General features: G+C 38.0%; 1 protein-coding gene across 1 annotated transcript in view; it reads left to right on the top strand.

The window, feature by feature from the left end:
- SUPT16H (suppressor of Ty 16 homolog (S. cerevisiae)) overlaps positions 1–16,356 on the top strand; it is a 33,279-nt gene extending 16,923 nt beyond the window's left edge. The window contains exons 15-26 of the mRNA XM_008574060.1: positions 267–394; positions 924–1,059; positions 1,161–1,287; positions 1,546–1,664; positions 2,375–2,500; positions 2,825–2,937; positions 3,266–3,341; positions 3,734–3,903; positions 12,559–12,688; positions 13,910–14,039; positions 14,168–14,245; positions 15,036–16,356. Coding sequence (XP_008572282.1) covers positions 267–394; positions 924–1,059; positions 1,161–1,287; positions 1,546–1,664; positions 2,375–2,500; positions 2,825–2,937; positions 3,266–3,341; positions 3,734–3,903; positions 12,559–12,688; positions 13,910–14,039; positions 14,168–14,245; positions 15,036–15,181 — 1,479 coding nt within the window. The 3' untranslated portion in view covers positions 15,182–16,356. The remainder of the gene's footprint in view (positions 1–266; positions 395–923; positions 1,060–1,160; positions 1,288–1,545; positions 1,665–2,374; positions 2,501–2,824; positions 2,938–3,265; positions 3,342–3,733; positions 3,904–12,558; positions 12,689–13,909; positions 14,040–14,167; positions 14,246–15,035) is intronic.
- The last annotated feature ends 126 nt before the right edge of the window (positions 16,357–16,482 follow it).

The raw sequence follows: 16,482 nt of genomic DNA, 5'->3' as shown, positions 1-16,482 counted from the left end.
AACGCCGAGGGTTGCGATCCCGTTGCCAGTCCCCGGTCCGGTACAGGGGCAACACTGAGGGTTGCGATCCGTTGCCGGACACGGAAAAAGACAAAAAAAAAAAAAATTTAGATTAACATTTACAAGTTAAATTCTAAAGAGCAGTCAGCGTGTAACTCCTAACCTAATTTACCGTTTCTATAACTACTAATCTTTATCAAGGAAAGAAACCTTTGTGGTTTTTGTTGTTGTTTGTTTGTTTTTATGGCTTTCCTTTCTTTGAACAGAATATAAGTATGTCCGTGGAAGGAGATTATACTTACTTGCGAATCAACTTCTATTGCCCAGGCAGTGCCCTGGGCAGGAATGAGGGCAACATCTTTCCTAACCCTGAAGCCACTTTTGTCAAGGAAATGTGAGTCCCCTGGAAAACCATCCCCAGAGCCCTACTGGCTGGAGTGGTACTCTGAGAAACATTTCATTCTCTGTGCTGTGTCCTCCCTTACCTAGTGAATGGCAAAGCCTTCCTCACTGGTACTTGTTTAGTGTCACATTGCTGACTTTGTACTATTTTGAGGATGGACCTGAATTTGCAACCCTCATGAAAATATTTTATACTTACTTTACATATTTTATAATAGAATCCTCAAATAAGAACATGTGTGCCATATTGGATACTATTCCTTCATGGTGTGGAATGGGATAATTGGGATGTTTGCCAGATTTGAAAAATAAGTGCGATATCTCCCACCCCAATGGTTTAATCATTTATAACATCCTTCATTTAAGCATAAAAGGAGATGGTTTTTTTCAGCTTTCCAGGCATTCTCTCACCATTCAGTAGTATGTTTTTCTCAAGAGATGTTACGCCAGTTATATAGTAATGGGTAGAGGTTACCTAGCCTGATAAAGAATATTCTATAAGTGCTTCCCCTTTTCTATAGTACATACCGAGCGTCAAATATGAAGGCGCCTGGAGAACAGACAGTACCAGCCTTGAACCTTCAGAATGCTTTCCGAATTATAAAAGAAGTACAGAAACGTTATAAGACTCGAGAAGCAGAAGAGAAAGAGAAGGAGGTGAGCCTGAACATAGACAAAGCACCTTTGTGTAGAAAGATGTGTGTTTTGGGGACGTGTAAGGCCACATCAGGATTCACATTAATTTTCTTTCTGCTTAGGGCATTGTGAAACAAGACTCACTGGTGATCAATTTAAACCGGAGTAATCCCAAACTGAAAGATCTGTACATTCGTCCAAACATTGCCCAGAAGAGGATGCAAGGCTCACTGGAAGCCCATGTCAATGGTATGGATGGTCTCTCATGTGCCTGGGCTTTGTCTTCAGGGCACGTTTATAGGAATGACAGATCAAATAATATAGTAGGACAAGGAAATGCTGGGAGGAATCTACTCACATTTTTCTATGGCCAGAAAGAAGGGGAAACGTTGTATAGTTGTTGGTGTTTCCTTTGACCCTGTTCAAATCAGCCAGAAGAGATGCTATGCCTTTTGGCCTAACCTAATGATTGTGCTCGATGCTTGGCTTCTTCATTCTTTTCCCCAGGTTTTCGCTTCACATCTGTTCGAGGAGACAAAGTGGATATTCTGTACAATAACATCAAGCATGCTTTGTTCCAGCCCTGTGATGGAGAAATGATCATTGTCTTGCACTTTCACCTCAAGGTATATCTTTCTACTTAACTAGCTCTGAGATCTTGGGCAAGATATTTAGTTTCTCTCTGCTGCTTTCTTATAAAATAGCGATGAAAAACATCACCTATCACGTAAGATTTTTATTTTTTTTTTTTATTTTGTCACGTAAGATTTTTAAAAGGATTGAATAAAATAATTTTTAAAAGTCTGCAGTTCCTGGCATCTAGAATGTGCTAAACATTTTGTTCCTTTAGTGTGACATATAATGACCAGCAGAATATATAAGGTCTTCTCCAAACTCCTGTTTCTTTTTATGTTTATTTTTGGCAACTGGCCAGTATGGGGATCCACACCTTTGACCTTGGTGTTATAAGGCTCACTGGAGGCCCCTGTCAATGGTATGGATGGTCTCTCATGTGTCTGACCTTTGTCTTCAGAGCACTAACCAGCTGAGCTAATTGGCCAACCCAAATTTCTGTTTCTGAAATAGAAACTTTGCTTTAGACAAAATTTGTTGCCAACATAATCTCCAAAGTCCAATCTAATAAATTGAACTACTTTTAAAAATATATACTTTTTCACATTCCCAAACATTATTGTTTATTATGACACATAAATAATATTTTTTACATATATGCTGTGTAGGCCTAACATTTTGAGATGGTCTTGTTTTGTTTCTCTGTTGGGTAGCCTAAGACTTCTGACGTCTTTTTTTTTTTTTTTTTGCTTTATACCATCAGAATGCCATCATGTTTGGGAAGAAGAGGCACACAGATGTGCAGTTCTACACGGAAGTGGGAGAGATCACCACGGATTTGGGGAAACATCAGCATATGCATGACCGAGATGACCTCTATGCTGAACAGGTCTGTGAAATTTAGTACTGTATTTGCGGGGAAAAGAGGTAGGATGAGGTCCAAATCCAAACTCAGGAATTATTGTATTTTATAAACAACCCCTGGATCTGTGCAGAACAACTCAAGTATCTGCTGAGATGGTATAGTGCTTTGACTTATGGATTAGACTTAGGTTGCAGACTCAGCTCTACAGTTATGGTATGGTAATAAGGTGTACATTTTAGTATTACGCTTATGAGAATTAAGGACTCCAAAAGCTCTTTAGACTTTTTGAGGAGAGGTACTATTAACAAGTAACATGATGGCTATAGTTAATATTTTTTTCTTTTACAGATGGAGCGAGAAATGAGGCACAAACTGAAAACAGCCTTTAAAAATTTCATTGACAAAGTAGAGGCTCTAACTAAGGAGGAACTGGAATTTGAAGTACCTTTTAGGGACTTGGGGTAACATCTCTCATCTTCTTTTTGTCCTGAAGTTTCACTCGTCTGCCTTTTAGAAAATGGGTTGTTCTTCCTTTAGTAATAATTTAACATAACATTGTATCCTTTTTTCCTATGACTAATAATCTTTGAGACCATCTACTCTCTCTTTAAAAGTTTTAAGGGTTTGGTTGAGTGACTAAGACTGAGAGACTTCCTCTGGAAGTGAGTCTCCAGTGAGTATGCTAGAGCCGTGTTTGGAATGCAGATAGGGAAGAAGTTTGTCCATTGTGGTAATAACAATTTCTCTTGAGATGAGCCCAGTCTTATGAGTTTTCTTATTCTCTCTCAGATTTAACGGAGCTCCCCATAGGAGTACCTGCCTCCTTCAGCCCACTAGTAGTGCACTGGTAAATGCTACAGAATGGGTGAGTATTTCTTACCTCTTTTTAGTAAGAAAATTGTTGGAGAAAAGAAGGCAGGGGGTAGTAGGTGTTTTGATGCTAATTATTCTCATTTTCATTTTTGATGTTTACTTAGACTTAAAACTATCGAACAAATGATTCTTTTAAAGTCTCTTTAAATAGTTTTTTAAATTTTTCTTATTTAAATGGTAGTTTTCTCCTTGAGAGAAGATTTTGATCTTGCAGATACTTTTACTGGACTTCTTACTATGTCATACTGCTTCAGTCTTTCAAACAAGACCCCAAAACAGCTTAGTTATCCTTTGTGTAGTGATTTAGAGCCTGAAGGTATTTGAAACTAGTAGTGCTTTGGGAGGAATATTTATATGATAATGATCCATGATTCTCCCTGACAGCCCCCTTTTGTGGTGACATTGGATGAAGTGGAGCTGATTCACTTTGAGCGGGTCCAGTTTCACCTGAAAAACTTTGATATGGTTATTGTCTACAAGGACTACAGCAAGAAAGTGACAATGATCAATGCCATTCCTGTAGCCTCTCTTGACCCCATCAAGGAATGGTTGAAGTAAGTAAACCTGCTAGCGATAACCCATTTACCCCATGAACGCTGTATTATAGAATTTAAGTGCACTATGCTGTACCTAAAATCTACTGATGTACTTAAGCTGAGAATGAGAATGTCTTTGGGTTGAGTTATATAGACCAGGATTTGAAAATTTGGGATCTGTTAGACATGGGGCTGTTGACGTTTTCCTGAATACACAACAATAGTTTATGGATACTTACATGAGGAAAATCAAAATCTAAGTTCTTTTTTGAGTCTACTTGATATATTTATTTAAAAGGTCTGTGTGTGTGTGTATAATTTATTTACAAAAGTCATGTAGCATATTTACTAGTTCTCTATTTTTACTGAAAGCTGAGAATTTTTTTTTTTTTTTTTTACATCCATATCCTCACACTTAAGCTAAAAAGATTTCTCATTGAAGTACTAGAAACTGGCCCAATGAACAGGGAAATGTTACCCCCTAGGTGTAAAGGGTGGTGCTTGGGTAGCCATCGTATAGTTTGCTCTGCCCTTCCCCACCCTCCCTGTTACCTGGGTTGGGGAAAGGGCTGTATATGTAAATCTCTAAGAAGTGGATTGAGAACTTAGAAATAAATTGAGAAAAATAGAAATTTACAGTTTCCATAAGGATTTTCCTAAGAAACATATGCAGATAGGTGATCACATTATGTATAAATATGACTTTTTAATCAGCTTTACTGATGTAATTCACATGTAATAAAATTCACCAATGTATATGATATGTGATTTAACAGATGTGTGCAATCTAATATCCACCATCAGAATCAGGATGTAGAATATTTCTATCACTCCAAAAGTTCCTCATTTCCCTCTGTAGTCAGTCCCCTTCCCTCAACCCAAACCCTGGTTTTTGTCACCCCAGTTTTCCTCTTCTAGAATTTTATGTAAATGGAATCGTACAGTATGTAATCTTTTGTATCTTGCATCTTCCACTTAGTATGATGCTTTTGAAATTTACCCAGTTGTGTGCATTAGTACTACATTCCTTTTTATTACTTACTACTCTATTGTATGGATATTCCATACTTTATTTACCGATTTACCAGTAATAGACATTTGAGTTGTTTGTTTGGGAGCTATAGCTGCTATAAACATTACGTACAGGTCTTTGTATTGGATATATGATCTCATTTCTCTTGGATAAATGATGATAAAAAGAGTGGAGTTGCTGGGTCATGTGATTAAGTGCATGTTAAACTTTAAGAAATAACCAAATCATTTTCCAGAGTGGCTGAAAAACCAGCAGGGTGAGAGTTGTAGTTGCTCCACTTGGTATTGTCAGTCTTTTTACTATTAGCCATTGTAGTGAGTGTATAGTGCTATCTCATTTGGTTTCAGTTTGTGTTTCTGTTATGACAAATGATGTTGAGTATCTTTTCATATGTTTATGTGCCATTCTGTACCTCCTGTGATGAAGTGTCTGTTCATATTTCTTGCCTATTTTAAAACCAGATTGTGTTATTCTTGAGTTGTAAGAATTCTTTCAGTTGGATACAAGTCCTTTTTAAATGCAGATTTTGGGTATGTTTTCTTCCATTAGATTCTTCCCTTCTTTATTTTCTTAAGTGTCTTTTGAAGACTTTAAGTATAAAATTTTGATGAAATCTGTTTGATCAACATATTTCCTTTGTATTTTGTGCTTTTCATGTCCTATCTTGTTAATTTTAACCTAAGCTAAGGTTGTAAAAATGTTCTCTTTTCTTATAGAATTTTATAGGTTTAGGGCTTATATTTATGCCTGTGATCCATTTCAAGTTAAATTTTTACTGTGGTGTAAGGTTCAAGGTTTGTACTTTGCATATAAATAGCAAGTTATTCTAACATCATTTATAAAAAAGATTAGTCCTTCTCCCTTGAATTACCTTGGCATCTTTGCCAAAAAAACAAAACAATTGACCATGTAAAGAGAGGGTCTATTTCTAGACTGTATCCTGTTCCATTAGTATATGTAAATGTTGGAATTACGTAGGTGAATTCCTTCAACCTTGTTTCTTTTCAAAATTATTTTGTCTACTCTGTGTAAGTTTTAGGATCAACTTATTCATTTCCTCAAAAAAACCCATTGCAATTTTGGTAGTTTGCATTAAATCTGTACATTAATTTAGGGGGAATTCACCTCAGAGCAATAATGTTCTATCCAATCTATGAACATTTATTTATTTAGGTCTTTTTCAGTTTCTCTCAGCAGTGTTTTGTAGTTTACAATGTACAGATCTTGCATGTATTTTGTTAAATTTATCCCTAAGTATTTCATACTTTTTAAAGTAATTGTAAAGGGTATTTTTTAAATTTTAATTTCCAATTATTTGTTTCTAGTGTGGAGAAATATGGTTGAATTTTGTATATTGACTACAGTCTTGCTATACTTACTCACTGTCCTTGCTATTCTTCAGTCTTGCTATACTTACTCACTAGTTCTAGTAACTTTTTTGCAGATTCCTTAGGATTTCCTACGTATGCAATTATGTCATCTGCAAATACAGTTTTACTTCCTCCATAATCTCTGTACCTTTTATTTCTACTCTCTAGGATCTCCAGTACAATGCTGAATAGAAATTGTGAGAGCAGATATCCTTGTCTTGTTTTTTTCTTTTTTTTTTTAAGATGACCAGTAAGGGGATCTTAACCCTTGACTTGGTGTTGTCAGCACCACACTCTCCCAAGTGAGCGAACCGGCAATCCCTATATAGGGATCTGAACCCGTGGCCTTGGTGTTATCAACACTACACTCTCCCAAGTGAGCCATGGCCAGGCCCTCTTGTCTTGTTTCTGATGAGGAGGAAGCATACAGTCTTTCACTATTAAGTATGATATTAGTTGTACGGTATTTTTTTAGATTTTCTTTATCAGGGAAGAGAAGTTTTGTTCTATTCCTAGTTTGCTCAGAGATTTTTTTTCTTTCTTTTTAAAATCATGAAAGAATGTTGAATTTTATCATATTTTTAATGCATCTGTTTAGGTGATCATATGTTCTTTTATAGTTTTTTGATATGGTGAATTGTACTGATTGTTTTCAAATGCTGAATCAACTTTGCATTCCCAGGATAAACCCCACTTTGCTGTGATGTATTATTCTTTTTAAATATACCTGGATTTAATATGCTAATATTTTAAGGATTTTTTTATCTGTGTTCTTGAGGAATATTTTCTCATACTGTCTTTTTGTGGTTTTAGTATCAGGGTAATGCTGGCCTCAAAATAAGATGGGAAGTATTTCCTTCTCTTCAGTTTTCTGGAAGAGAATGTGTAGAATTGGTATTTCTTCCATAAATGTTTGGTAGATTTGTCAGTGAAGCCATCTGGACCTGAGTTTTTTTGTTGGAAGGTTTCTAATTATGAATTTAATTTTTTAAAAATAGCTATAGGATTATTCAGGATATCTGTTTCTTGAGTGATATTTGCAGTTTGTGTCTTTCAGCAGACTGGTTTATTTTATCTAAGTTATCAGCTTTAGTATCTGTAGGGTCTATAATGATATTTCATCTTTCATTCCTAATATTGATAATTTGTGTCCTCTTTTTGTTGGTCATTCTGGCAAGAGGTTCATCAATTTTATTGACATCCTCCTCCTCCAAATCTGTTTTTGATTTCATTGATTTTTTTCCTATTGTTTTTTAGTTTTCTGTTTCATTGATTACTTCTGTAATCTTTATTATTTTCTTCCCTTTTACTTTTGGTTTAATTTGCTCCTTTTCCCATTCCTTTTTTTTTTTTTCCTTTTTGTCTTTTTTACTGACCGGTAACGGGATCGCAACCCTCGGTGTCACGCCCGTACCAGGGACCGGCAGCGGGATCGCAACCCTCGGTGTCACGCCCGTACCAGGGACCGGCAGCGGGATCGCAACCCTCGGTGTCACGCCCGTACCAGGGACCGGCAGCGGGATCGCAACCCTCGGTGTCACGCCCGTACCAGGGACCGGCAGCGGGATCGCAACCCTCGGTGTCACGCCCGTACCAGGGACCGGCAGCGGGATCGCAACCCTCGGTGTCACGCCCGTACCAGGGACCGGCAGCGGGATCGCAACCCTCGGTGTTGCACCCGCACCGCGCTCAGCCAGTGAGCGGGAACCGGTCTCCACATGGGATCCGACCCCTCGGCGGGAGCGCCGCCGCACTCCCAAGCAGTGCACTCTCCAGTGCGCCACCAGGCCGGCCCTCCTTTTCCCATTCCTTAAAGTAGAACCTTACAGTGTTTGACCTATGAGTTATTTAGAAGTGTCTTATTTAATTTTAAATTTTTTGGAAGTTTTTCAGATTATTGATTTCTAGTTTAATTCTCAAGCTTACAGAACATTTTTTGTATGATTTCAGTCCTCTTAAATTTATTAGTAGTTTTGTGGCGCAGTATATGATCTATCTTAAATAATTTTCTGCGTATCTTTGAACAGAATGTGTGTTCTGCTGCTGTTGGGTGAAAGCTACTGTTAATATCAAGCTGACTGTTGTGTTAAAGTCTTCTACGTTCTTTCTCATTTTCTGTCTACTTTGTCTCAATTAGAATAAAGAAGAGTTTGACATCTCAGGGTATAATTGTTCCTTTACTTCTCTTTACATTTCTATTGGTTTTTGCTTCCTGTATTTTGAAACTCTTTAACTATGTGCATACAGGTTTAGGATTGTTACATCCTCTTGAGGAATTAATCCTTTCATCATTATGAAATGACCTTTTTCTTTTTCTTTTTTTTTTTCTTTAAAGATGACCGGTAAGGGGATCTTAACCCTTGACTTGGTGTTGTCAGCACCACGCTCACCCAGTGAGCTAACCGGCCATCCCTATATGGGATCCGAACCCGTGGCCTTGGTGCTATCAGCACCGCACTCTCCCGAGTGAGCCATGGGCTGGCCCGAAATGACCTTTTTCTTGGTAATATTACTTGTTTTGGAATCTACTTGATGTGACATTACTATAGACTTCTAACTTTATTTTAGTCAGTGTTTGCATAGCACATCTTTTTTTTCTTTTCATCTTCAACTTACCTTTCTTTATATTTAAATTGGGTTACTTGAAGATAGCATGTATTTAGGTCTCATTTTTTTAAATTGATTCTGAGAATGTTTACCTTTTAATTTGATGGCTGAAAAATAGACCATTTGCATTTAATGCAATTAGCAATGTGGTTGGGTTTAAATGTACCATCTTGCTGTTTGTTTTCTATATATTCCATCTGTTCTTTGTTACTTTTTTGCTCTTTTTATGCATTCTTTTGAATTACTTTTATTTTATCTTCATACTTGTTTATTAGCTATACCCTTTTGTTTTAGTTTTATAATGATTGCTCTAAGGTTTACATATACATCTTTAACTTATCACAGTCTGCTGTGGATAATAAAATACCACTTACTACTTTCAGAAGGTTCTTATGTTTCCATTTCTTTTTTTCTGTTCTTTGTTCTATTATTGTTGTACATTTTCCTTCTAATACATTATGGCTTCCACAATTCATTGTTGGTATTTTAGCTTCAAAACCCTTATCTTTTTTTTTTTTTTTGTCTTTTGTCTTTTTTCCGTGTCCGGCAACGGATCGCAACCCTCAGTGTTGCCCCCGTACCGGACCGGGGACCGGCAACGGGATTGCAAGCCTCGGCGTTGCTCCCGCGCCTCGCTCAGCCAGTGAGCGGGAGCCGGTCTGTATGTGGGATCCGAACCCTCGGACGGGAGCGCCGCCGCGCTTCCCAAGCGGCGCACTATCCAGTGCGCCACCGGGCCGGCCCCAAAACACTTATCTTTTAATTTACAAAATGGGGGTGGGTCTTTGTGTTTACTCACATATTTATGATTCCCAGTGGTCTTCATTGCATTGTGTAGTTCTAAACTTCTGTCTGCTTTACTTTCCTTCTGCTGGATAAACCTCTTTTAGCATTTGGGATGTAAGTTTCATGGTGACAAATTCTCTACTTTTTGCTTGAAAAGTATTTTACGTTCATTTTGAAAAGATTTTTTTGGTGGATATTCTTTTCTTTGAGTACTGAAAAGATGTTGCTTAATTGTCTTCTGGCTTGTATTGTTTCCGATGAGATATCTGCTGTCATTCTTTTTTCCTCTGTACAGATTGTTGTTTTCCTCAGGCTCATTTAAGATTTTTCTCTTCATCATTGGTAGTTTGATTATTAGGTGTTGTGGTGCAGTTTTATGTTTATTCTGCCTGGTGTTTATTGAGCTTCTTAGATATATGGATTTATAGTTTTAATCACATTTGGAAATGCTTTGGTCGTTATTATTCAGATATTTTTATTGTTTCCTCAGGTCCTCCCCCACCCCCATTTTTTTTCCTGAGACTAATTACACAAGTCATTTCTCTCTTCATAATGTTCAAATTTTCTTCTTCCTTCTTAGCATATGGAGCATATTTTTAATAGCTTTTTTAAGATCCTTGTTTGTTGCTTCCATCCATCATCTTTGTATCTTCTGGATCTGTTTCTATTGGTTGATTTTTCTACTGCCTCTTTGTATTTCTGGTAATTTGTGATTGGTTGTCAAACATTGTGACTCCACACTGTTGGGTGCTATATTGTGTCATATTATTTAAAATTTTCTTGGTTTTATTCTAGGATACAGTCAAGTTACTTGAATCCTCTTTGGACTTTCAAGGCTTCTTAAATATCAGTAATGTAGATTTAGAAAATCCTTCTGTCTAGAGCTAATTGGCCTCACTACTACTGAGACAATATTCCTCTGAGGACTCTGTCCTTGGTATTGTGAGGTCTTTCCACTGAAATTGGTGGGAACAGGAATTATTTTCAGTTGTGTGTGAGATGTGGGCATTATCTGGCCTACTGCTTTCCCATGCTTCTTTGCCCATTTCCAGTTTCCTTTCATGCATGTATAGATCAGTTCTCAGCCAAAGACTTGAAGGACCCCTCTGCAGATGTATGAAGCTTTCTCTCTGTATCACTTTTCCTCTAGTACTCTGCCCTACAAATTCTAGCTATCTCAGCCTCCCCAAATCCATCCTCTCAATCTCTCTCTCTCTCTCTCTCTCTCTCTCTCTCTCTCTCTGTCTCTCTCATTCCTTCCTCTCTCTGCTCCTAGAGACCACTAGGTTCCGGTGGGTTCTCCCTTCCTGCATAGCAGCCTGGGAATTGCCTCCAGACAGAAAACTGGGGCAGTTATAAAACAAAACCTTGTTTGTTTTCTTCTTTCAGGAATTATAGTCTTGTGCTGCTTCCCATCCAGTGTCTGAAAACTACTGTTTCATATTTTATTTGGCTTTCTAGTTGTTTAATATGGAAAAGTAAAACTAGTCCTTGCTACTCCATCATGGCTGGAAGCAAACGTTTCAGTATATACCACATTGCGTAAAGTGGATTTATGCCAGTGATTCTCAGGCAGGTTTAATGCTGAAGGTTTATTGTTATCCTATTGTTGTTTCTTTGGTTTTCTTTTTCCTTCTTACTCACCCACTTTAATTGATTCAGCTCTTCTTAACAGAATGAAAGAAAGTTATTTGAGTATCTTCTAAATACATGTCACTTTAGGTACTTAAAAATTTTGAGCTGGCTGATGAGCTCAGTTGGTTAGAGCTCAGTATTACAACACAAAAGTTAAGTATTCAGATCCCCATACTGGCCAGCCATCAAAAAAAAAAAAAAGAAAGTTATCCCCTACCTTCACATAGACCTTGAGTGAAATAAACAAGACAGGAAAGCAGTATAAGGCTGAGGAGGGAAAGCTAGGGCCAATGAAAATTGTCTCTATTGGGCCGGCCTGTGGCTCACTCGGGAGAGTGCGGTGCTGATAACACCAAGGCCACGGGTTCGGATCCCATATAGGGATGGCCGGTTGCTCACTGGGTGAGCGTGGTGCTGACAACACCAAGTCAAGGGTTAAGATCCCCTTACCGGTCATCTTTTAAAAAAAAAAGAAAAAGAAAATTGTCTCTATTGGGCCGGCCGGTGGCTCACTCGGGAGAGTGCGGTGCTGATAACAGCAAGGCCACGGGTTCGGATCCCATATAGGGATGGCCGGTTGCTCACTGGGTGAGCGTGGTGCTGACAACACCAAGTCAAGGGTTAAGATCCCCTTACCGGTCATCTTTTAAAAAAAAAAGAAAAAGAAAATTGTCTCTATTTTTAAGTTATAATTCAATTGTCCCTTGGGATCCATGGGGGATTGATTCTGTATTCAGCCCAGTATTCAGCCCATGAATACTGTATATCTGATCCATGGTTGGTTGAACCCGCAGATACAGAGGGCCAACTGTAGTATGAACAATCAGAGCTGAAAAATAAGAATCACGGAAGTGGGTAGCAGTTAACCACTATTTGCAAATGAGTGGATTCAGTGAGAGAGAGGGAAAACCATGGGTGAACAGGAGGGAAGACTAAGTGAAGAACAGGGAAATTGGTGTTTAAGGAAGAAAATGGAAAAGGGGGAAAAGATGATCTCAGATTTGGTTGAGGGACATAGCTAGCTTCAGTTGGAATGCTGCTCTGTTATGAGGATTAGTGTTCTGGGAGATCAAATATTAGCCATTTGGGCATGCTTTCGCGACATCGTGCAAAGAATATATGTTCCCATATATTTAGGAAAAGTTTATCTGCTTTTTAGGGATGCTAATGACCAAGATGACAGTGGACATTCTCAGAAAATACAGAAGATTGATTTTGACTTTGTAATGTAATTTCTCTCAGTTCCTGCGACCTAAAGTACACAGAAGGAGTGCAGTCCCTCAACTGGACTAAAATCATGAAGACCATTGTTGATGACCCTGAGGGTTTCTTTGAACAAGGTGGCTGGTCTTTCCTTGAGCCTGAGGGTGAGGTGCGTGAGTGTGCGGTTTCTTTTCTGGTACAGTTTTGCCCTATGTCATTTGGGCAGTTAGGAGAATGGCATGAGCAGCACATAAGGGACAAGACCAACTGAGAGAAGCTCCGAACACAACCTGGTATTATTGTTTCTCCAGATTAGTTTTACAGGTAAATGATAAGTTGTTTGGGCATCAGTGGCCACTGACAATATTTCTTTGAAATTACAAAAACTGCTTTTCAAAGAGTTTCTTAGTTTCTTAGTCATGCATTGCTTAACAACAGGGATACATTCTGAGAAATGCAATATCTTTGTTGTATGAACATCATAAAATGTACTTACACAAACAGAGGTGGTATAGCCTACCACCAGTCACTCGACATGGCCTCTTACTGGCAACATTAGCCGTGGATTTTGTACACTTTATGATAGGCCATGATGAACAAAACAACATGAGATTAAATCAAGCACAAGAGAAAATGATGTAATCAAGGGACATAGTAAACACCAGATATATGGGACTTCTGCCACATAACATAGCAAACTGTTTTATAGTTCATTTTTTTTAATATAAGTAAAAGGAGTATACTAAAAAATAACAACAAAAATATAGTGAAGTAAATACATAAACCAGTAACATAGTTGTTTATATTCATTATCAAGTATTGATACATACAGTACTGTACATACAGTAATTGTGCTATACTTTATACAACTGGCAGGGCAGTCATAAAACCAGCATCACCACAAACACATTAGTAATGCATTGTGCTACAGTGTCATGACAACTACAGTGTTCCTAGGCAATAGGAATTTTTCAGCTTCATTATAACCTTATGGGACCACTGTTATATATGTGAAATATTATGTGCTACATGACTGTATTTGGAAAAAAATCCTTGAGAGCATTTCGCAAAAATTACTCTCTAAAAAAATGGTTCTTCCATCTCTGCATAATCCATTATTAAAAGAGTCTGTCTATCACTAATCTCCCTGGGTTAAGGAATTATGAAGTGAATTTTCCAGAAATACGAATTAGATGTTTAAGGTAGCTAATAATTGCACTTTACTAGCAATCTTAGACAAGTCATGTTGTCTTGCAGTCACTCAGGTTTTTTGTTTTTGTATTTATTTTCCATGTAAAGTGCTGGTATACTAAGTGGGTTGAATTCATTCATTAAGTTAATAAGGTGAATATAAAAAAAAAATAGTATTGTGCTCTTTCTGCCTCACCAGGGGAGTGATGCTGAGGAAGGGGATTCAGAGTCTGAAATTGAAGATGAGACTTTTAATCCTTCAGAGGATGACTATGAAGAGGAAGAGGAGGACAGTGATGAAGATTATTCATCAGAAGCTGAAGAATCAGGTTAGTCTTTATAAGGAAGTTTGTTATGGCTTCCTCATGTCATGTCTAGGAACTACTTTTTTAGAAAGGAATAATTCTGTCATTTCATTCCATTCCTGCATGATGACTAATACTTAATTTAATTTCAGACTATTCCAAGGAATCATTGGGCAGTGAAGAAGAGAGTGGAAAGGATTGGGATGAACTAGAAGAAGAAGCTCGAAAAGGTTTAAAAAAACTGTTTTTGTTTTTGTTTATTTATTCATTTCACACAAATTTCTAACACATTTCAGTACTAGTAGCCCAATGAGAGTAAGAGAGCTATTTGTGATTTGGAGCCACAGTTACAACTTCATTGACCAAAGGAGAAAATGAGGTTCAAGTAGGCATGATTCTGCTTAATTGGATGCTTTTTTCATTTGCTCAAGCCCCTAGTGTGCCCATAGCCATGATAACCACATAGTCATGTAAGGCTCCAGAATTTGAGTATTCAGTTTCAAACCCGAGACCTCTAATGGTCTAACTAACTTTCTGGGCCTTTTCCAGGTTGGGGATATCTTTATAGTGCTAATCTAGTTACTCTGAAACCACACCCCAAATATAAGGTAAAGGTGAAAAGGAAGTATTAGAGGTTGGCCAGTTAGCTCAGTTGATTAGGTCATGGTGGTGAGAACACCAAGGTCGAAGGTTCGATTCCCTGTACCAGCCAGCTGCCAAAAAAAAAAAGGAAATATTATCTACTGTATCCTAAGCATTATAATAGATGCTTAGTGTGGGTTACATTATTTAATTCTCAAATAATTCTTCCTTTTATAAATAATTCTTCCTTTTATAAATAAGTTACAAATTTGACCAGAACTCAGAAAGTTTAAGTACTTGCCAAGGATTACACAACTAGTAAGTTACTAAGTAAAGATTAAAACTCAGGTCTGACTTCAAAATATATTAATGCTATTCCAATAGTATTAGCTACCTAAAGCTAACTTATAACTAATAATGCCTCTTTCTTCTATTTAGCGGACCGTGAAAGTCGTTATGAGGAAGAAGAGGAACAGAGTCGAAGTATGAGCCGGAAGAGGAAGGCATCTGTACACAGTTCAGGCCGTGGCTCTAACCGTGGTTCCAGACACAGCTCTGCACCCCCCAAGAAAAAGAGGAAGTAACTTCTGAACTTTGTCCCCAAGCTCCATTCTTCCTCCAGCCAACCCCTGAAAATTTTACATAACATAGAAACTGTATTTTTCTTTTTGTTTTCTTTTGAAGTTTTGCCATTTGTGTTTATGGGTTTAGGGGGCCATTTGTGTGGACCAATCTACTCGGGGAATTCCAGGCCCACCAGGACATGTGCCAATGGCCCCATTCAGATGGCAAGGGAGGAGGTGTTCTTGAAGAAGGGCAGAGGCTCCCGGTGTTAATAAATATCGTTTTATTCTTCTCTTCCTGCCACCTTCTGCCAGGACATTGATGGCTTTTGACATCTTATTATTTGGTGTCTCAGAGATATATTTTCAAGACGGTGGTACAGGGTTGCCCTTACATACCCGTACCATGGTTCTTGACCATCAGATTCAATCCTTCATTCTACCGTACTGCCATGACCTTCCTCACGTCTCTTAAGTTCCATCTTTGCAATACTCAAGAATCTGGGAATTTGCTAATATTTGTGATAAACCATACAGTATGAGCTAGTGAGACAGATTGGGCTGATGCCTTTGTCTGGGTTTTCCTGCTTTCATACCTCATCCAGATTCTGAGGTATTTCTGCTGCCTTGGAAGACATAAGAAGCACTGACACTCCCTGGCTTGGTTATTTCTTCTTATAAATTCACACATGGTACAATAATAGAAGGCAAAATTACCACTGTCTCCTTTTTTTAATGGTATGTCTAAGGAAGAATGATTGTGCCTCATATATGGCTTCTAATGAAATCTAGAGGGAGGCTCAGAGGAGTCAACATTTAGATCTGGAAGGGGCAAGGTATGCCTTGGGCCTAGAATACCCTGACAAGAAAAGAGAAGAGGAAGGGAGGCTATATCTACAACACAGCCTCTCGTCACTGCTGCTCCTTATTTTTACTTGTCTTGCATTGTCCTGTATTTATCACAGTTTCTGTTGAACAGCTTTTTAAATATTTGGGGAGTTTATCTTGCCATCCTCCCCTCCTGGTTCTCTGCACCCACTTGTCCCACTGCAGTTCCTTTCATGTTCTGTGACTTTAAGAGAAGAAGGGGGGGAGGGGTCTTGGATTTTATGTTTGTTTGTTTTTTCTCCTTAGCAGTAGGACTTGATATTTTGAATTTTGGAAGAACTAAAAGATAAATAAACTGGTTTTTTTTTTGTTGTTGTTGTTGTTTTTGTAAATTCACTTTTTGTGACCATTCTTTTGCAGTTCCTGAAAGCAAGCCTGCTTCTTGCATAGTAAAGCACTAAGGTGTTAGAAATGCCTTTTTCCAGGTAGTATAA

This window comes from Galeopterus variegatus, unplaced genomic scaffold (assembly GCF_000696425.1).
Source record: "Galeopterus variegatus unplaced genomic scaffold, G_variegatus-3.0.2 Scaffold994, whole genome shotgun sequence".
NCBI lineage: Eukaryota > Metazoa > Chordata > Mammalia > Dermoptera > Cynocephalidae > Galeopterus > Galeopterus variegatus.
The sequence above is the reverse complement of the archived record's forward strand: the minus strand, read 5'-3'. Positions and strand labels throughout refer to the sequence as shown.